The 23,247-nt window shown below is 41.7% G+C and overlaps 1 protein-coding gene across 1 annotated transcript in view; it reads right to left on the bottom strand.

Moving 5' to 3' along the window:
• The window catches only part of KDM4C (lysine demethylase 4C), a 311,749-nt gene that overhangs the window by 131,023 nt on the left and 157,479 nt on the right, over positions 1-23,247 (bottom strand). The window contains exons 8-10 of the mRNA XM_021707860.1: positions 6,701-6,894; positions 2,841-3,055; positions 675-994 (exon numbers count right to left, since the gene is read on the bottom strand). Of these exons, the coding sequence (XP_021563535.1) occupies positions 675-994; positions 2,841-3,055; positions 6,701-6,894 (729 nt within the window). The remainder of the gene's footprint in view (positions 1-674; positions 995-2,840; positions 3,056-6,700; positions 6,895-23,247) is intronic.

Here is a 23,247-nt window from a genome sequence, read left to right as displayed (position 1 = left end):
CCGAGAAACAAGGAGGCCCTGTCCAAAAAGTCACACTGGGGAGCTTGATCATTGAGAGGCCCTTGACTTTTTGGCGGGCAAGACCAGAAAGGCCACATAGGTCCTGGGATGTAGAGTCCATGGGGAGTGAGACGAATGTGTGGCCAGTGAGCCCACATGTTGAAATAAGAAGCCAAGGGAAGTCAGGGACACAAAGGTATTAATAGGTGGCAGGTGGAAATCAGAGCTCATGAGGTGGAATCTCCCCAGCCTGTTTACTGTTGCAGGCGGTAGAAGAGTGGTGAGGCTTCCCTGTGTTCATGTCAATACGGTTGTGACTTTGTCATATGGTTTTCCAAGCGGTAAGTATTGGGAAAAGGGCACACAAGATCCCTCTCTGTACTCCTACAATTGCATATGAACCAACAATTAGCTCGAAATAAAGAGTTCAATGTAAACAAAATTGGGACTAAACTTCAACAGGTGGCCACAAGGTAGATGCTCTAAAGCATCGCTATTTGTGCTACAGCACACAGAAGCCTTACATCCCAGTCACTGAAGCAACATAATTAAGAACTGAAAACGTAAAATGTGACTTCTTTGAACCCCAGAGCAAGATTGTGGTTTACAGCTTATGGTTTTCAAAAAGCACTCTCACCATACAATGAATATAGTAAAGGAACACTGCCACATACGCTGGGAGTTTTGAAGCCATTTCTCTCCGCTGCAGGGAAGGCTGGGATGTCCCCAGGCTCAAGGCCCCTTCCATGGCTCTCCGTATCACTCTCTTCGCCCTCAGTTAACACGCCACCGCTCTCTGCCACTGAGGAGGCCGATTCAGGTGACTCTGGCCACGAGGCCTTGGGTGGGGCTGATTTCTTGAACGTCGTGGAGCCGCCAGATAATGGGGTGGAATCATCAGCCTCACCGCATTTAGAAGGTACGCTGGATGCCCAGGCTTTGTCATCCTCGGCTTCCACGTCTTCTTTCCTAGTTGGACTTAAGCAGCTGCTTCCTGATGATAAAACCAAAGACCGTCAATAAATCTTGCACTGTGTGATGACCGAGTAGAACCTGTAAACTACGGCCAACTGATTTTATATGATCCAACATCCCCACGAATGTTCTGCAGACATTAGTATGGAAGGTCACCAAAGCGCCATGCAGCCTCTCAGTTTTTAAATGACGACCTTGAAATTTGGCGAAGGAATACACCTACTGGCAAAACAGGGGGTGATAGGGGAGTAAAACTGCAGCCCAACATCAAAATGCAGGACAATTATAACTGTTCAGAGCCCTAGCAACAAAAATAAGAATGGCGTTCCCATAGATGATGTTAAGAGCTGCTACAGATGAAGCGTTACAGAGGTATGTAAAGGGCACATTAAGGCAGCCCAAATCCAGTCAAGAAGGATTTCCTATGCTGACCCGAGGCCATACAAGGACAGCTGTCACACAAGGAGAAGGTTTATTAAAAAGGACTTATCGTCCACGGCCACTTCGGCTCTCCTTTCCCATTAAACACACACACACACACACACACACACACAGACGTACAATGCCTGCCCATCAAACACTAGCTGTGATGGTGAAGAAGCCAGGTCTTCTACTTCAGGGTCAAGTCTCAAAACATGGACTTGAAAATGGAAAAACAACCGCATGAAGACAGAACTAGAGAAACTGGGTGCCATTAGCCAAAGCACTCAGCAATCCAAGAAGTGGGTCACTGAAGCTAAAATGGCAGAAATTGTGGGGAGGAGCTCTACGGAAGCATCCATAGAATTCCCGAACTATCTTCTCAACTTTGGTGCAGTTTTCGTGCCTGCCTTCTCCACCTTGCTGTCCTGTCATTCGGATGTTACCTATGCCAAGCAACCCCAGCTGGCCACTTCCTGTCTGTGTGGGGCCCTTCCTTGCTGGACCAGCCACACCCGATGAAACATCTCTCCTGCCATACCGGGTCATGAACGAATGCTTTCACGTCTATCTCTCCCCTACCATGTGAATTCATAGAAAACAGTCCCTGGTTTCAGCTCTATTCCTGTAGCCATTTCAAGCGTGAAGTGAGGAGGAGACTATACGAGGAGGACTCCTTCTACTCGAGTGGAAGAAGAAGAAGAGGGCCGTGGCGACACCCAGCTGCCTTTGTTTTAAAGCATCGCGTGGCGGCCATAGGGAGAGCTAACTAGCAGCCGCCTGCAGTTCCCCTTGGCAAGACAGGCTTTCTAGCGAAGCCCACGATGGTGCAGGCAAGAGACGTGTCGCCACGCATGAGGACGAATCATGGGCAGGAGTCGCGTTCCGGGGACTTCCTGGAAGGATCTCGACGGTGAAAAGGACAGAAACGTCCCAAATATGAAAGAGGGGGACCATAAACGCAGTTTTAGAAGAAGGAGAAAAGGGGACCTGCCAGGGAGGGCTTTGATGCGGGAGAGGAGCGCCAAGGGCCGAGACACAAACGTCACCAGGCGCACTTTCCATTTCTGTGCTTCTTCTGGAACCCCTCATCGTTATGTTCTTCAAAAACTAAGCTGAAAGCTAAGAATAATTGGCTTTCTCTCCGCCCTGTGAACGCAAGAGGAGCTTTGCAAAAATGTACGGCATACAGTTAACTGAGTTGCACTGAAAAAAGTTCATTTCAGAACCTTCTCTTTTGTAAAACCCAATATGCCCTGCAGGCTGTTTGTCTCCCGATTCGGTTACACACAGCAGTGTGGCTCCTGACATAGGGCGCGTTACGCCAAAACGTCAGGCACCTTAGTGGACTTGTGAGATGCATGTCCTAGTGGACACGCACTCAAGGCATCAGATCACCAGCCACTGGCGACTTCAGTGGGACCCCTCACCACACACCCTCTCACCTGTGAGTTTGGTAGGATCTGGCAGATTCTGGCCCACCAGCATCCGGCTTGGCGAGGGGCCTGCTTCTGAAGGGGCTTCTGTGTTCCCCGGCGCCGACGCTTGTGCTGGCTGTTCACTGACCTGCGAGACGTCTGTTGCCCCGTCACCTTCAGCTGGCATGCCCTCCTCTTCCTCAGCCTTTGGCTTTTTAGAATCAGGCCTGGGGTACTGGAAGCTGTAAACCAGAGAACAGTCGTCAGAGCGGAAGGCAGGCAAAGAATATGGAAAGGCTCATACCAACACAAGAGCTATTTTCCTGTTTAAAGAAGAAAAAGATTCATGGTTTTTGTAATCGCTGTGCTGAGTCAATAATCGATAGGTTAAATCGGAAAACATAATCTCAATTATGATTTGAATATCAGTTTACTAAAAACTGAAATTCAAACAACTGTAAACAATTATTAACTATTATTGTAAAAAGAGCCATTAAGAAGCATTTTTAAAAGTCTGAACAAGAAACTAAAGTGAAAAATTGCATGGGAGAAAAATGAAATCGATAAAATATTTTTTAGATAATAAAAAAGGAAAGCTCCTGTTAAAATCTGAGTAAATGATTTCCAGTTCAAAGGTGAACTAGTGACGGCTTTTCCCTGATTTTTATATAATTTTTTTATTCTTTTAAGTAGGAGTCTCACTTCGTTGCCCAGGCTGGAGTGCAGTGGCACACTCATAGCCACCACAGACTCCACCTGCTGGGCTCAGGTAATCCTTCTGCCTCAGCCTTCCAAGTAGCTGGGACTACAGGTGCACGCCACCACACCTCACTAATCACTTTGATTTACTGGAGATATGAGGTCTCATCATGTTGACCAGGATGGCCTCAAACCCATAAGCTCGGCAAAGGCCTCTGCCTCCCAAAGTGCTGGGACAACAGGCATGAGCCACCATGTCAGGCTTTCCTCTGAGTTTTACATAATTATCAGGCTTGCATGATAACAGTCCAGAGCAAATGCCAAATAGTCAATAGACAAGAGGAAGATTAACTCTATGGACTGAATATCTTATATCCGCCTATTATTCTGAGAACAGAAACTTCCTCTTTTAGTATTTTCCAGCAAGCCTCTTGAAAGCTTTGTCATACATGCCTCATGTAAATGAAACAACATTTCAAACAATATGAGCAACTGTAAGTCAAAAAAAAGAAACAGTGTCCAAAAGACAAACACACACACATACAAAGATGCAAAGATGTGAGACGCAGAGATGACCCATATAGATTAGCTCCTTGTATGGGAAACCTGTATAGTGGTGCATTTGGGGGAATCTAAACATTATGAACCTCACAGGACGCGTACAAGGAGACAGCTGAGATTGCAGTCAATCATTCGTTCAACGTCCTAAAATAGGGTATTTCTAGAGTAGATGAGTAGTCTCTAAGATCAAGTCACAAGTCGATGCATTTTAAAGAGCCGCTTAACATTAGGCTTTGGAACTAGGTCAGCAACATCAGCATTTCCAATCTTTTCAATGCCATGTTCTCTGTGAAACCAAAAGGTCTGCTGTGGTTAACATCTAGGAAGCCAGGTCACACACCTACTCTAAGGACCATGATTTCTGTCTGTAAAAGCATCCTCTGAACAGAGGATTAAATCCTGCCTCTGGTAACGTGGAATAAAACGTTGATCAGAGTCACTGACTCTCCAAATTAGTAGACCTCAAGTGTTTTCGGAACGCAACTCACAGTGAGTCATATATTTAAAAGATGCCACAAGTGAGACCAGGACTCTACAAAAAAATTTAAAATGGTTGGGCATGGTGGTACACGTGCCTGTCATTCCAGCCATTGCACACATGCTAACACAGGCCATGAGATAATCCTTCCTGCTACAACAGGGGAAGCACTACCATGATGTTTTATTCTACTTTACATTTCATCTCCTCATGGTAAATGTGACTCCTCACCTATTAACTTTGTCTAAAAACTAACCAGTGACATATGAACACTAGAGCTGAGTCAGGCTGCTAGCTAGTTCTGCGCCTCAGGTCGAGCTCTCGCCAAACGTGGGAGTCCGGCCCTGTGTTCCTAAGGTCCCTCCACTCTCTACCATCTAAAATAGGAGAAAATAAACGTCAGAGGGAAAACGGAGGAAGAAAATAAGCATCATTACTGTGGGCAAATATTTAACATTTCAGTGTTATCTAGTTAATAGTGAAAACAAGTTACAGGTCCAACCAAATACAAGAGATTAGTTAAATCCAGGCATTAAAAATTACATTGTAGCAAATCGTTTAATTACATGAAAAACAGTCAATTCACGGATCCTCCAATGAGAGCACTCTTCCAATTTTGGAAAGGTATATATGTGAAAAATGTTAACACTGATTATCTCTGGATAGTTAGGTTATGGGTGATTTGGGATTCCTTCATTATTTTCTTCTTATTTTACAAATTTTCTCCACAAAAATTAACCTTACAATCTGCAAGAAAAGCAATGAGTAATATTGAAGAGGAAAATGTAATATAAAATTGGGAAATATAAGGGTCTTAAAAGGTAGCGTAAGTAATTTTTTAAAATGACATAAGGACATGAAAAAACCAACATAGATCCTATTCCATGAGTTTTAACGCTTTGCACTTGAATGTCCCCTCTGAGGGGACACTGTAAACCTAGCAAACCACTCAGATGTCCCCTCTCAGGGGACATAAAATGATTATATAGAAGAAACTTATGGCAGCACAAATTTTTCAAAAATATGTTTCCTTTAGGTTTTCCATTCAAATTGCACAAAACATACACATACACACACACACACACACAACAAACAAAACAAAAAACCAAAGGAAAAAAAATGTGGAATGGAAAGATAACCTGTGAAGTGCTTTCACAGTGGTGTACAGACTCGACAATAAATTACATATTATTAATGTGGTGGGAAGAAAACAGGAATGCATTGCTACTCAAATAGAAAAACACCAGGTGTAAGACGTCCAACAAATTGCTACTGCACAATGTGCATCAATGAACCTCCAATGTGTGTCGGTGATGGCTTCACACATCACCACACATTAAATAAATATAACATAAAATTTTAATTTGGGAGGCAGGGGTGGGTGGGGAAAAATTTTAATTGTTGTCATAAGTAAGATCACCAATGTCCAAAATTCGATTATAAGTGAAAAAAATCACTGTGAAAAAAATAATTGGTTCCAATACTATACTATTTAATATGAAGTGAGTCATTATTTACCATTTCATGTAAAAATGTGGGAAAGTGTATGGTAGGTTATCTGCAAGATGTCTCTGAGTGCAAAGGGTTGAAACAATGAGATGCCCACGACAGATCTACAGGGTTTGTGATGAAACTGGCCACAAAAATGGAGTGGAAAACAAAGACCACAAGAACAAACATGTTACTGAAACACGGCATGTCCTGCTTTACACCTTATAAAACAGGATAAAATATAAGCATCCAGATGAGAAAAACAATGTTTGACAAATAAAGAAGATAGCTACCACAGTCAGAAAGAAAATTGGTAGGAAAATGCAGCAATTAGAAAGCAACTTATTGCAGTTGATTCATATATGGAGACGGAGAGGAACAATATAACTATAAACTGCATAAGTGTAAGGGGTTTAAGAACATCTGCAGTACTGTTTACGAGGTGTAGCCAATTCAGGACATTCTCAAACAAAGTGAATATATACTTCTTTCTCCATGCTACTTACTATGTATTCAGGAATCAACAGTACATCGTCTCAAGTGTGCAGGAGGATCCTACGTAAAATTATGCTGAATCAGGAGAAAAAGCAAATAGCCTTTGAGCGCTCATTTGCTCCAGGACTCATTGTGCAGGCGGGATGGGGGCATGGATCATTACCTCCTGGGTCCTTTCTTTACTTTCCTCCTCCTCTGTACCCATGCTTTGACTTCAGGGGTGGATTCTGGAGTCGGCTTTGTGTGATCAATGGTGTATATATCCTTCCCTTGTTTCCAAAGGTGGTATCTGTCTGGCTGAAATTTCCTCACAAATATATCCATTGAAATCTTCACCATGTCTTTCCTGCAAGTGCACTGAAACACAAAGGAGTGGGACAGAGTTACACATTTGGTAGCTACTTAGTCACTGTAATTGAGGATGATATTTCACATTTTCAAACACTCAGTAAGTGATAATAAACCCAATTTCTTCTGAAAAGAGGTAAGAACCTACATGTTCACACTGATAAATGGGATAGTAAGATGGGAAAATGCTGTGAACACCTCCTAAGGAACTATCTACTAAAGAAAACATTTGGAAGCATGCCTGTCATAGAGAGATTATCCTCCCATTATATGACATGCCAATGAGCTGAATTCTGAAAGAATCCAGTGAATGTGTGGTTAGATTATTTAACAAATGAGTTGAGATAAATTAACCTTAAAACACATTTTAATTATATTTATGTTTTTAACAAATAAACTCTCACGAGGTAACCTAAAACTAGGAGCAAAAGCCTTCTTACACACCACATCGCAAATGACATCCAATGCCATCAACAACATACACATAGCCACTGGAAAGAAGATGTAGGGATAAGGTGAGAAATCAAAGAAATTTATTTTGGATCCAATATGATCTTGATTCTCATGAATACATAGCTATCAGTCACATCTCATAAACCAAGTTTCCAGCTGGGTGCTCACGCCCATAAGAGGATTCCCTGAGACCAGGGGTCGATGACCATCCTGGAGAACTTGGCAAGGCCTTTTCTCTACAATAAATCAAAAACGTAGCCAAATGTGATGGTGCATGCCTGTACTTCCAGGTACTTGGAAGCCTGAGGCGGAAGGATCGCCGGAGCCCAGCAGGTCGAGGCTGCGGTGGCCATGAGCATGCCACTGCACCCCAGCCAGGACGACAGCGAGACTTAAAAAAAAAAAAAAAAACCAAAAGCACAAGTTGGCTATGTGTGCCCCATGCACCCCAGCACACATCACTCAAAGGGTGGTGCATGAACTGACATACTTTGACAACTCCTAACATGTCCGGCAACAGACTGAACTGCCTTGAACCAAACTGACTCTCAATATCTTGTTGATACAATTATCACCTCCAAGCAAATTAATTCCGAAGTCTTAATAATCTCCAGCCCCCAACACTCTCCACAGAGCTCTCATTTAAATGACCATTACACTCAGCAAACCTAAAGCTACGGTCTTCCCCTAAACCAGGCACTGACTCTTCTATCCTCCTACATTCATAGTGGACATTGCCCAGCTGCCCCCTGCACTTCCACCCTGAGAAATGCCGCCTGTACCCACTTACAATCCTCTACCTTCTCCAGCATAGATTACGACTGCCACAGCCTTCCAGGGCACTCCCAATCCGTGAGTCCTGGCATAAAAAAGCCCACTGATTCCCCATGCATAGCCTCTTCTAAAATAAATCCATCTTCATAGCTGTTACTCTGTCTCCTTCAAATATTTTGCAATTGTTTTGAGTTCAATAAGGCATACAAGAGGGCACACCCCAAAAATCCGAAATCACCTTTTGGAGGGCAGGCCCCTTGTGATAAAGGCTTCCCTCCTTAGTATGTGTTCCAAGAACCCATCGGCATCCGCTCACCAGCCAGCGTCGTTGTGAGAGGCTGTCCCAAGAACTGTCCTGAGTTGTGGCAAACACGTGATGAATCCTTTCACCAGGACAGCACACCTGCCCACACTCAGTTGAGTGTTCAGCTGTTTGTTTTTTACCAAAAACGATATGACTACCATGACTACCATGCCCTCCCTATTCACCTGACCTCACCCCAAGGATTCTGGTTTTCCTGATGAAAGAAGTCCTCAACAGGAAAGGTTTTGCGAGTGTGGAAGAAGTGAAACAAAAATAGCAGAAGCACTTGAAAAGACCTGAAAGTTGATGAGTTCAAAAACTGTTTTGAGCAGTGGAATAGGCATCTCAATAGGAATGCTACATCACACAAAGACTACATTGTCAGTGACTGAAGTTTAAACATCTAAGAATAAACACACAACTATTTATGAATAAATTCCGGGATTTGGGGGTCTCCCCCTTATAAATGCCCTGCTCTTCCTTTAGAAGAAACCCTGAGCTTAAGACCCTGGCAAACTAGGGTTACAAGATTGGACTCCAACAGGGGATGCTCAGGTTCGCCTCCCACTGCAAGTCAGAAAGACTGGTCCTCGCCAGTATGTGCACGTCACGGTGCCCAAACGACCCTTTTGCTTCGGTGTCTCAGGTCGGTGCTCCTTGAGACAAAGCGAAGCACACCTGTCAGCCGTCCAATGAAAAGTACTCCTCAGGGATGAATATAAATTGTAGCAATTTGAACCCAATACTATGTATCTATAATATTGCTTTCTATTCTTAGCTATATAGAGAGAAAATCTTGCTATTATTATCGGGCCTTAGGAATATGGAAGATAAGGGACTGAAGACTCAATCTTGTGAATAAAGGCAAAAAACTAAAAAGAAAAAAGTAAAAGGTGAATTCATCACCAGAGAGGTTTTTATATTGTTAAAGTGTTATTAATGTTGCCTCATGCATAAAATAAAATAGTGAGCAATAATGATGATTCTTCCACACTTTAATAAGCTAATTCAGATGTGAGCACGATTACAACTGTAACATCCCTAAGGGATGGGCCATGAGGTAGAGAGCGATATTTCTGAGGAAAATATTTTCGAGGGAAAAAAGCAGGACTGACATACATCTTACGTGATCAGATGATGCTCTGAAATCCAACTCGTGTACTTTTTGCTGCCAGATTTCAAATAAGCGACATGACCCACAGAGAGCCAAAAGGAGGGAAGTCATGCTCAAGCAGGAGTGTATGTGGAGAGCATCAACCGGTCCTGCTGGACTAACTTGTATGGAATGGCCGGGCCATGGGACTCATGAATGCTGTCAGGCAACTCTGCAAAGCCAGAAACAGTGAAGTGGTAGTCCAGAAGAGACCTGTCTGACACCGCAGTGTGTGAAGGCTGGGACACTCAAAAATTGCACACAAGACTAAGAAAAATGCTGAGACATCCATGCCAGCAGAAACACTGTCAGCCCAGACTGAAAGTGACCGAGCGAGGCCAAAATGGGGGAGGATTGACTGCAAGGACAGGGCCACAGATACGGATGCCAAAGCCGACAGCCCCCCCTCACGGTGTCACAGCCACCCTAGCAAAGGACAACACAAGTAGCACAGAAAGATGCCAGACGTCATACACGTCATCAGTTCAACCCCACTGAAGTCAAATGTTCCTAAATTACATAAGACTGCCAAAAACAAGCATCTAACTCATGCTTTGCAAGATAATATGCAAAGACAGCGTTATGTCCCTTAAAGGTCTAGTTAGATCTCATCCAGTGGAAGATGAGGAAAAGAGTATATCACGTCCGTGGGCTGAGGAAGCGTAAGACCCACGATGTCCACCACGCGGGAAGACTGAACTCAAATGGCAGCTCCAGCCCTGATGAGCTGTGTCAACTGGAGGAACTTATGTAGCCTCTCTGAGCCTCAGTCCCCTCATCTGAAAACCTGGAACTGTGGTAACTATTCTCACAGGGCTGATACAAAGATTAAACTTTGTGTATTTGAAAACTGGCCCAAATGCTAGATCAGTGCCAATTCTTTAAAACAAATAGCCTATGCCATATACAAATGGTCTTAGAGTGACCTGACCATGAGAACACAGGGGTCTCCTGCAGTTCTTATACAGAACAGGTTGTGGCAACTAGGGAAGGAAGAACCAGAATGCAGGGTCTAATAAACGGGCTTCAGGGTCCAGAAGCATACACTGGTTCTGGAGAACCACACAGGAAGAGCAATGGAGAATTATCAGAAACTGAGAAATGATATTGGAGGACTGAGCCGTTGTCTGGGGGAGGGCAGAAGGCAGGGCGCATCAAGGGGTCATACGCTGCATCCAGACTCAACTGCTTGGCTCTCCGCCTTGAGCAAACAGGTGAAACGGAGGCCCAATAGAAGTCGGTCAAGAAATGCGCACCACTTTCATCAACGCTTCTCAGAGGCCAAAGCCAAAGGTAGGATACTGTCAAGTGGAATAAAATGGTGGTAGGGTTCAATTCAAGTGACTTTTTTCTCTACTGCATTGACAATAAATAAACAGGCCTCCCTCCTTTTAATATAAGAGTCTGGTACTATATGGTTCTGTATATGTGGTTTTGGTAAACATAAGATAATATCCACTTGAATCTCTAGATTAAACAATAACTTTCATTACATAAAGGGTTTTCAGTTTTCTCCGTGTGTACATAAAAAAACCTCCTGTGAATTTCAACCATGAGTGTATCACAATCCAAAGAGTTTAGATAAGAACTAGTCTTTCACTTCAGAGCAACACGGATGGCCTCAGAGGCTATATCCTGAGTGATCTACCACAGAAACAAAGAACTGAGTATCACATGTTCTCAGTCCTAAGTGGATCTTGAACAACTATCATAATCCTATAAGAAAGGGAAACTGCCAAGGGCGGGGGGCTGGGGGTGGCGCACACCTCGTCAACAAGAGTACCTGCATAATGAACATTGTATTCATAACCCGGAATTGTATTTAAAATAAAAATTGTTTTTAAAAAAGATTAGTCTTTCATGGAAATTATCAATTTCCCAACAGTTATGAAAAGAGCACAATCTATAGCATGAATTAAATTTATGGAACAGGATAGTCATATAGAAGGAAGGAGCCTGTCGTAAATTCTTATTGTGAAAATTTTAAAATGTCCAAATGAAACCCATATAGTTGTCTTCTGGTGATGCAGGAGTAGACTGTATATCTTTAAACCTATCCTGCCCTATTCTTTACTCCTAAGATACTGGCCTTCAGAATGACCACTATAACGGGATTTAACAATAAAATTCACTCATACTAAGATACATACACATATATATTTATTACTCTTGGTTTGAAACATTTAAATGAATAAATAACAAAGAAAAAGTGGGCTTTAAGCAACCTATGGTATTTAACTAAAATAAACCCTTCTCCTTATAAACGTTATTTCTTTTGGTTATCAGCGAATTACCTGCAAGGCAAATCAGATTAGAACTACATTATGAAAGAACCGTCTATTGTCTATCCTAGCCAACACAAAGCAAAAGTGTCTCACACCTACTCAATATATAAGTGATAAAAATATGGGAACCCAACAGTTTATATGTTACAAGTTGCCCTCAGAATAGTATTTATTTATTTTAGGTTTTATTTTATTTATTTTGATTTTAAATAATTTTTATTTACTTAAGATATGTAATTAGAACAAAAAGAAGAGAGATATTCTTCATTTCACAACCAGCTTTAGTTTAGACAATGAGCATTAAAAAGAATGTGTTATTTACATAATTATTTTTCATAATTCTAGATTTGAATTATAAGATCGTGAAATCATAATTATTTACTCTTTATACATTAAGAAGTAACAAAGCACTGTTGTTATGCATGACAACCACCTCTTATTTAACCAAGAATATGATAATGAAAACTAATTAGAGCCAAAATCAGTGACTAGGCCTAACATATAATTTTATTCTAAACCACCAAAAAACACTCTCATAGTCACATTGATAAGTTAGTACTGGGCACATTCAGATTCTTCATTTTAAAAAAATTAAAAGCTGTCAGGCACTTTGAGAGGCAGAAGTGAGAGGACTGCCTGAGCCCACAGGTTCAAGACTAACCTGGGCAACTTGGTGAGACCTCATCTCTACGATAATTCAGAAAAATGATTCGAGCATGGTGGTGCATGCCTGTAGTTCCAGTTACTGGGAAGGTTGAGGCAAAATGATCACCTGAGCCCAATAGGTCGGGGCTGTGGTGGCCATGAGCATGCCACTGCACTCCAGTCTGGCCAACAGAGTAAGACTCAACTCAAAACCATAAAAATTAAAATTAAAATTATTAAAAGCTGAGACAATTCCATGAATAAAGCATCAAGAGAAATTTTTACTACAAAGTGTCAGTATTTAATGGAAAGGGTATAATGAGTTGTTCTTAACTGGATCTTTTCACTAAGTAATCTACAACTGTCTTTAGTCTTCTGGCTTTCTTGTCGTTCATTCCTTCCTGCTCTTTCACTCTCCTGGCGCTTCTCTACACACACAGAAAATAGCCTGCTGAGGACACCTGCAGTGTCTCATGGCAATAACCCAAGCGTTTTCGAGGCTGAAGGTGGGAGAATTGCTTGAGCCCAGATGTTGAAAACCATTCAAGACAACACAGACCTCTTCTCTATAAAAGTCGAAAAATTAGCTGGGCATGGAGGCAAGCCTGCAGTCCTAGTTACTCGGGAGGCTGAGGTGGGAGGACTGAATGACCCCATAAGGTTGAGGCTACAGTGAGCAGGGATTGTGTCACTTCGCTCCAGCCTGGAAGTCAAAAAGAAAAAACAGAGCGAGCAACAGAGAGACAGAGAGAGATAGCAAGAGAATAACCTGCTGACGGTTTGGTGGCATTCAAGGTCACTATGATGTTGACCCATCAATATTCTTGAATCTTCAACTTTATCTACATCTACAAAAACATGCAACATAAATGGAGTAGGTTTCCACTGCCTTATGACATACACAAATGAGAGAGACCTAGCTCTTCTGAAAACTGCCACACTGTTAACTGATATGAAATGTGCAGGTTTCCAGAAATCCCATGATCCTCTTACAATTACGCCTACTTAAATCTCATACAAAATATGAAGGAGGAAAACTACACACTCAGAAACATCAATTTATCAAGTGTACTAATTATACTAACAGATATGAGTTCTACCTTAAAGGGTTGCTAAGAAACATTAATGAAAAACAGTTTTAGAACACAAATATATTATTCAGGGTGAAGCCAGTGTATATGGGCAGGATATTATTCTAACATGGGAAATTATCTAACCTAAGGAAATACCCCAAACATCAAAGAGTTTTTAAAGAGGGTAATGGTCAGTTCCCTTTCTCTTTTTATCCACTAATGAAGCAAAGCCTTCAAGAAGCCTCAGTACTCCCTTGCTTTCCCCCGAACTGGTCTACAGAGCTCACAAAACCCTGACTTTAGCAAGGTGCACAATAAATGTGAAGATTCCTGGACATCCAGAATTGATGTTCCTGCCAACATTTCTGAAATTCTGTTTTGTTTTCACAAACGTGAAGAAGAACGTGGCGTTTAAAAATTTCCCTAAAGGACAAAAAGACATTTCAGATAATCATAGTAAAAAAAAAAAACAACTATCACACCAGACTGAGTGTCTTATCCTAATTTTAATGGACCTTTATTGTAAACCATTGTACCTACTGTGCCCTACCTGACCTTTCGATGGCTATTTTTGGAACTTGAGAACATGCACTGTGTCTGTGTTATAGAGAAATGTATTCTGCATGCCTAGAGAATGAGCGACTCTTAAAAATGTTTGTTGCCGGGCTCGGTGGCTCAGCCTGTAATCCCGTGCTTTGGGAGGCTGAGGTGAATGGATTGCCTGAGCCTGCGGGTTCAAGACCTGCCTGGGCAGCGAGACCTCATCTCTACAATAAATCAAACAATCAGCTGGGCGTGGTAGTGCGCGCCTGTAATTCCGGCTACTTGGAAGGCTGAGGTAGAAGGATCGCCGGAGCCCAGCAGGTCGAGGCTGCCGTGGCCGGGAGCGCACTGCACTCCAGTCTGGGTGACAGAGTGAGACTCCAACTCAAAAAAAAAAGAAAATGTTTGTTAAATGAATGACCTTTTAAAAAATGAGGAAATGATGAGAGACTCAGAGGATTCACATCAATGAGCCTAAGGTCACAACCTGATGAGAACTCTAGACTTTGCCAGATTAAATCTAGCTCCCCTATACTCTTACCCACTCTACTGTAGAAATTCCCAAACAAAACCATGTTTAATGTGTTTTAAAAGTTTTGTCATTTAAGTATGGGCCACGTTATTCTATCTCAAGCTTCGTTATCTATGACCCATAACCAAAGAGAAATCATAGCTGAGAACAACTACCTCGGGCTCGTGATATTTGTGTTCTATCCACGCTGTCACGCCGTGTTGACAGTTTAACCACCACAACTAACCATTTTCCAAAATAAGTGTCCTCCCCAGCTCCTCCTTCTAATAGGTTTGGATTAATTTCCTTGGAGTATGTGTAGGCTTTACCATGCCCGGATATGTCCCCCTTGAAAAGTAATGCAATGATAAAGCAATTTAAGGTATGGGACTAACAACTCAATCTTTCTGGCCCGTGAGAGCACTGTCCAAACAGACAAAGAAAAGCGATGCCAAAAGAAGGGAAATGGATTCAAACAGGTTGCTCCAGGGTCTGCAAAAGAATCTGTAGGAATTATTTTTAGAATTTCCACTTCTCAACACTTGCCTGAATATCTGATAGAAAGGTTATGGAAGTTCATAGTGACAGATATTAAACAGTCCACTCTTGCGGTGCCATATAAAACACAGCATGAAATTGAACTCTTTAGTATACAGGAGTGAAGTTGATTTGTTCTGAATTCATGCACTGATGTCAGGCATTGAGGCATGATGAATTTGGGAGAGACCAGATAAACACATGGCTATGTACAGTCATAGAGAGAGAGGTTTCTTATGACACGAATATTTGTATAAGCATCTACAACATCATACGTGAGAAATGGCACAGATACATACTGTTGTAATCGTCCTGATGTGTTTAATGAGTCATTCAGATATATGGCCTTTCACCAGAGAGGCTTCCAGATATTTCTTTTTAAGTGACTCATTGGACAAAATTAGAAGCCACCCTGTGCCTAGAATGAATTTTGGAAATGAACCATTAAAAAAAAGTGTCTTATGGGGAGAAAGCATTGAAGTGACGCCAGACCCAGTATCCCCACCGCCAGCCTCTCTGGGAAACTCCCTTTCCTATTCACTGAGCAAGCGCTGAGTACACAGGAGCCTCGTGAGTATAAAAAGGCAGACACTACTCTCTCCCAGACGTCCCAGCAGAATGCCGGCCACACTGAGTGCCGTCTGACTGACGTCGGAGACATCCACCTTGTTCTGCTTCTGCTGGATCTGAGGTCAAGGCAGACTCCCCTGCCCTCTTCTGTCTTGTTGACACGGTCAAACACTACTGTGGATGCAGGGAAAGACTGAAGAGGGAATCCCAGGCCAGGCACAGAGGCTTATGGTGCAATCCCAGCCCACTGGGAGGCCGAGGCGAGAAGACCAGTTGAGCCCGGGAATTCAAGGCCTGCCTAGGCAACATAGGGAGACCTCGTCTCTACAGAAAAGGCAAACTGTCCGCCAAGTGGGGTGCCACGACGTCCCAGTCACGCGGGAGGCAGAGGCAGAAAAAGGGGGTCGCCGGGCCCCGGGAATTCGCGGAATCCAGGAGCGGTGACGATGCCACAGTGTGCGGGCCTGAGCGACAGCAAGACTCCAACTCCAAAACAAAGAAATCAGAACCGCAAGGCGGGCAGCGCAGCTCAGGCTGTCAGTCCAGCACGTTGGGAGGCAGAGATAGCGGGACGACCTGAACCCAGGGCGTCCAGACCAGCCTGGGCCGCTTGGCCAGACCTTGTCTCTACAATCAATCAAAAAACTAGCCGGGTGTGGGGGCGCCTGCCTGTGTTTCCAGCTGCACAGAAGGCGGAGGAGGCAGGATCACCAGCCTGGGCATCAGAGTGGGACTCTGACTCAAAAGCAAGCAAACAAACAAAACAGAACCACAAAAGACACACTAGAGCTCAGGCGGAAACCTCAAAGTACAAAATAAACAATGTTTTGAAAGGCGCCAGGGGTGAGAATGGTAACAGACAAGGAAATATTATGCAATTCCCAGAACACAGGCTCTAGATAGCATGAATGAGGGAGCTCTTGCCAAGGAGAAACAAAACATCTTTCTAATAAATTCTAGGCTACCTTCTTTGTAAATGCCAAGTGCCATACTGAATTTTGAAGAAGAGTCTCTGCAAACATGGGTCCTTGATTCATTTAGCAGCCGTGTCATAAACACAGTTCTGCACTCCACCTCCTGACTAGACCAAAAAATTGATGCATTGAGAAACAAGTATAATTTACTTTAGGGTTTTGACTCAATAAGGAACACAAATAACTTTTTAAGATCAGAATTCTATAATTACATGACAAATACTTTTTTAGCAACACGTCCTTAGAAACACTCAGTTGGAGCATAAGTAAATAAAGCAGCATTTCGGATTCACTTTATCTAGCAATTCCTGCCTTCCCACCCAAGTACGACAATATGTCTAGCACTGCCATTATGTTTTCTCTGTTATTAATTTCATGATTTCTTACCATTTCGTTCTAGCCATATTTGAAACACTGTCAATTAGGAAGAACATGGAGAAGCATTTCTTGAAAAAGATTCATTATTATTCTAATAATCCAAACGGGAACAATAGGATTTAAATCAGATTAAACACCACGAGATTTCAATATGCCGAACTAACTTCCATGACTGCTACCATTAGTTGCTGACTTCAGAGACACAAACAGCAAAACGAGCTGCATTAAGCCAATCTGTGACACGTTATGAATAAAGACTGTTAATAATTTGGTAATCCATATCAGAATGTTTAAAATAAGTAACCATCTTTTAAAACACAAATAACCAATGGCCAGTAACATAACTGATGGTATTTTCCTAAGCAAATAATTTACAATTAATATACCAACTTAATGGTAACAATGCTTACCTCAGCTAACTTTATCAAAGATCTAAAAATTGGAAAAATATGTTCCAGTACATAATTTTAAAAATCATGCTATAGTCATATAAACTAGTTTTATGGGAAAATATTTAATGATATGGAAATACATTATTATGAAGAAATAGAATCTATATCTGTAATCGTGTGTGTGTGTGTGTGTGTGTATACACACCTATGATAAAAATACATATATGAGAGACTGATTCATTTCCTTCAACCTGATGTTTTTTTGTGGGGTGGGAAGGAGACAAAGTCGGAGGTAAGCGTAGAGCTGAAGACATAAGAAGGCTGTTTGGAGTAAATCCTACACGTGGAGTAGAAATGTGGCCAAAACGTGGCTCCGTAAGTCGGGTGATCTCTCTACATTGATCTCAATCCAAAAGTGTTTCCTTTTATTCCACCTGCACTTCTCCCATCAGATGATGAACTATAATGTGTAAACATCTTTTCTTTCCAGAACAAGAAGCCACAGTCTGTAAGGACAGGACTCAGGCCTGGTTTACCACTATATATCTGTCAACAACACATCATGGCTAAAACACTAGAGTACTTCCAGCAATGTAAGATACAAGAAAAAAATGAACATTATAATCTAATGTTTGAATTATTAAATAGCTTGCCTTATCTCTATTTGTAAAAGTTATTTTTACATTGAATTACCTGATTGCTATGTAGAATTCCTGATTGGAAAACCTTAAAGTATTATATTAGCAAATACAGGAACTCTGCCTTAATTAATGGAAGATGTGTCATGAATATTAAAGAGCATTCTTTCTTTGCCTCGGAAATGACATTCATCTATGAACTGTAATTCAGCTTCTACCTGTACATCTACTCTTTGAGAAATTAGTTAATTCAGACAAAATGTAGACTCGTCAATGTTGTGATGAATGATTCCCAAGCTCTGGACATGAGAATTCTTTCAAACTCTCAGAGGCATGGGGACCACTGACAAAATCTAGACAGTGACTTGGTGGGATCGGATCTATTTTTACTAGACAGAAACTCATTAAGCAGTCCAAATGTAAAAACAGGCTACATAACAAATGCCATTTTAATGGCCTACATTCTCTCATATTCACATGCACTTTTAACATATTTAAATCCAAGCTGGAGTACGTCCAGAAAGCAATCACAAAGTCAGCCAATATCGGCCCCACGCTCTTCCAAGCAGCAAAGACCACTCTAAAACAATTTCATTCACCCATATTTCGGGTGCCAAAAAAAGCTCCACATCTGTACAACTTATACCATAATCACAGCAGAGATGATGCCTCTCTACGTGCAATAAGAAATCATTACATGGCTGCAGCTTCACTGATTTCCTCAGATGTGGCTGCCTATTGCAATCCATCAACTGTCAAAAATAAACAAAGACAAAGGAATGTGCCATCTTCACCAGTGAACAAATACAAACTGCAGCAGCTATCCGTTACATCAAAATGCAAAACCCAGAGCTCATGGGGGTACGAGAGACCAAATTAAAGGGGAAAAGAGGACAGAGCAAGAGAATGACGAGGCTTAGTGCGTTACTTCATCATTTCTGCTGCGGTTGGTTTTATATTCCATCGGCTATGGCTGAGAACAGGGGGTGTCCTGTGAGTCAGACAGTAAGAGGGGAGGAAGGAGAATGACCTTTTTTGTTAGTTTGCTTTTGTTTTGTTTTTCAAAGAGGAAAGGTCTTGGTCTGTCATCTAGGCTGAAATACAGTAGCATGACCATCACTCACTGCAGCCTCAAAATCTTGGCCTCAAGCAGTCCTCCCAATTCAGCCTCCAAATTACAAGAACTACAAGAGTGCACCACCATCCACAGATAAATTTGTTGTTGCTGTTTTTGCTGTAATGACAGGTCACGGTATCTTTTCCAGTCTGGTCTCCAACTCTTGGTCTCAAGCAATCCTCCAAACTCAGCCTCCCGAAGTGCCGGGATTATGGTGTAAGCAACTGCACCAAGTCACTGTGATTTTCTTAATAACAATGCACAATTATACCAGGTCTACTCATTTCACACTGTCCAGGAATGTAGGATAGACATTGAAAATAGCTTCCCAAATATTCTATTTGGGAAATCAGTTTAACTGTAAAATGAGCACATCTGATCCATATCATCTCTGGCCCGAGACAGCTACTGGCAAGACTTCAGGACACGGTGCAAAATCACAGGTGCTATCCTACCACCTGCTTTTATTTCATCTTTCGATGAAAGGCTTATTGAAAAGAAAACTATTAGGAGGCCCAGTTATAAACAAATATTTAACCACATCAATCTTCAATGCAAAATTAATGCTTATGTTTCAGCAATAATGTCCACAGCAACAAGCTATGATCATTCATTCTACGAGGATTTTTGTGCCTAGCAGGTGCCAACAAGTATGACTACCATGACCGTTGTACAAAAATATACATGCCAGGTGCATGAGAGAGGGTGTAAATCGGAAAAGTTGTCAATGATCTTCAGCCCTAAACTTCTGGGGGACTTGATAGGATTATTTTATTAATTACTTACTGCTATGTCATCTTATCCATAAATTTTTCTGCAATTATTATGGTTGAATGAAATCACTATTGTTGCATGATTCATTCCTAACATTTCTCTTCATTACGATGTTCTCTAACTAAAAAATATTACCCACTCTCAGGACAAAGGATTCAGGTGAGACTAGACTAGCCAAACATGCCACCCCAGCAGCAACAGTGATCGGTTAAGAGCTGGACGCATGAGCCAAGCTGCACCAATTGTATTCAACAGGGATTTGATCATGGCTTGTTAGCCTAGAGATGCTGACAATTATCTTTACCAATGTGGAGAACAACTGCCTGAGAAAGAAGTCAGCAGAGAACAAAGTCAGACAACAGATGCCAGACAGACTCTTGAAGGTACTTATCAAGAGGGTAGTCCATTTTCTTTCTGCATTCACAGGAGTTGGAAGAACACAGATGTTAAGAATACTTACCCATAAGACCATCTTAGAACCAAATTAATAACACTCAAAATGTATAAGTATATTATATACTCAGAAGAAATGTGAAAATCATCTCTGAACACAGATTTGTAAATAAAAGCAGTTCTTCAGCCTGATATTAGAAATACATCTATAGTTGGAACCAGACCATAACGATTTGTATTTGACTCACAGATAAATGTTTTCATAGTCAGATTGAAAAAGAATGGGTTATCAGGTAAGACAGTCATATAATCATGAGCCAGACATGGAAACATAAGTAAAATTAACAAGACAATCAGCAATGAAATAGTATGTAAAAGAATCTGCCAAAACAGAAGACTAAATATATTTACATTTTTCAAAACAATTGAGATCAATTAACATGTTTATAATATCAGATCTCAAGGTAATGATACAAATGCCAATCAGAACATTTAAAAAGCCTTCTTTTCCAATACCCCAGAAGCAATACAAAATGTTTTGTTTTTGTTTTTTTGGAGTTGGCATCTCACTCTGTTGTCCAGACTGGAGTGCACTGGCATGCTCCTGGCCACCGCAGCCTCGACCTGCTAGGCTCCGGCAATCCTTCCGCCTCAGCCTTCCAAGTAGCCGGAATTACAGCGCGCGCTACCATACCCGGCTGATTTATTGTAGAGACGAGGTCTCGCCTGCCTGCCAGACGGGTCTCGAACCCGTGGGCTCAGGCAATCCACTCACCTCAGCCTCCCAAAGGTGCAGGATTACAGGCTGAGCCACCGAGCCCGGCTATAATATAAAATATATATTTTAAAAGCACAATCTAAAATACCATCTCACTTTAATACTTGGATCTAAACAGTAATTTTAATAATAAAATGTCAAAATATGGTAATCTCCAACCATGGAGATATAAAATTACTAAGTGCCTGAAAGTGAGTAACATATATCCAAAGATAATATTAAGTTGTTGGCCTTGAACTACAAAGGTTATTGGAAACCTATTTTCAAAAAAGAACCCTCAGTTTATTCTGGACTGCTTCCATCAGTCCCAACAAAGCAAACTTATAAATCAGAAGGGCACACTCTTTAAGAAATATATCCTCAACACATTCTTTCATTATATGAAACCATAAAATATGCAGAAAACGCTTAACGTAATTAATGGTTGGTAACCACATCAGAAAATCTTGTCAATCATAGATGAGAGGACCGCTCTCTGAGAAGACCTGACCAAATAGGACATTAAGTTCCTACAGTGGATTCAGCATAAAAACAGTCTCACCAACAGCAACCTAGTGAAGTGTGGTGGCTCATACCTGTCATTCTAGCACTCTGGGAAGAGGAAGCAAGAGAGTTACCTGAGCCCAGGGGTTCCAGACGAGCCTGGGCAATATAGCGAAACTTTGTCTCTGCAACAAATCAAAAGGCACTCATGGTCTGCTTTGCTCAATGGCAAGTTGTTGATGGCATTTTTTTTTTTTTCCTGAGTTGAAGTCTCACTCTGTTGCCCAGGCTGGAGCACAGTGGCACGCTCCGGCCACCCTAGCGTCAACCTGCTAGGTTCCGACGATCCTTTCAACTCAGTCTTCCAAGGAGCTGGAACTACAGGGGCACGCCACGACACTGAGCTAATTTTTTTTATTTATTATAGAGATGAGGTTGCCCGGACTGGTCTCAAACCTGTGGGCTCAGGCAATTCTCTTGCCTCGCCTCCCAAAGTGCTGGGATGACAGGCTGAGCCACGGTAGCCTGGCCTGTTGCATTTCTACATTCATGTTTAGTATTTAATTTCCTAAGTATAAGGTGGATGAGGGGGTTTGTTCAGAGAAGAAGGGCAAAAACATTAAATAAAGCAAAATAATAAATGAAATGATATTAAATAATGGAGGAAGCTTATATTCCGTACCAGTTCTTATTTGTGATACATTTTTTTTTTAAATCAATATTTTTTATTTTAATATTGTGGGGGTTAGGTATACAAATATGCTTCGTTCAGGCACCCTTGCGGATAAGGGGTGTCTCCCCATCCCCAGACAGTTATTGACTACCGTTAATCCCACCTCCCTTCCCCTCCCCTCCCCACAGTTTCCCACCACTGTCAATCCTTTTCTTATAGTATTATGGTAGTTGTTCAAGGTCCACTTATGAGTGAGAACATGTGATACTCAGATCTTTGTTTCTGTGAGAGATCACTCAGTATTATAAACTCTAATTCCATACAGGTTGCTGCAAAATTCATGATCTTGTTCTTCTTTGTGATTGTGTAGTATTCCATTGTGTATATGTACACTTTTTAATCCAGTCCTCTTTTGATGGGCAGCATGGTTGGTTCCATGTTCTTGCTATTGTGAACAATGCTTTGATATATGTGTGCAAGTATCTTTTTTATAGAGTGACCTGAGTTCTTCTGGGTATATTCCCAGTAGGAGGATTGCAGGGTCATATAGAAGGCCGATTTTTAGAACTTTTAGAAATCACCACACTGATTTCCACAGAGGCTGAACTAGTTTGCACTCCCACAAACTGTGTAGAAGTGTTGCTTTCTTCCACATCCTCTCCAGCATCTGTTATTTTTTGAGTTATTGATGAGGGCCATTCTGACTGGAGTTAGGTGGTATCTCAGTGTAGTTTTAATTTGCATCTCCTTAATGACTAGTGAGGTTGAACATTTTTAAATATACCTGTTGGCTGCTCTTATGTCTTCTTTTGAGAAGTATCTGTTCATATCTTTAGCCCACTTTGTAATGGGGCTGTTTGTTTTTTTATTTTCAGCACATTTGAGTTCCTTGTAGATCCAAGATGTTAGGCCTT

The sequence above is a fragment of the Carlito syrichta genome, unplaced genomic scaffold (assembly GCF_000164805.1).
Source record: "Carlito syrichta isolate Samal-C Ts95f unplaced genomic scaffold, Tarsius_syrichta-2.0.1 Scaffold126534, whole genome shotgun sequence".
Taxonomy (NCBI): Eukaryota; Metazoa; Chordata; class Mammalia; order Primates; family Tarsiidae; genus Carlito; species Carlito syrichta.
This window is presented reverse-complemented; position numbering and strand designations above follow the sequence as displayed.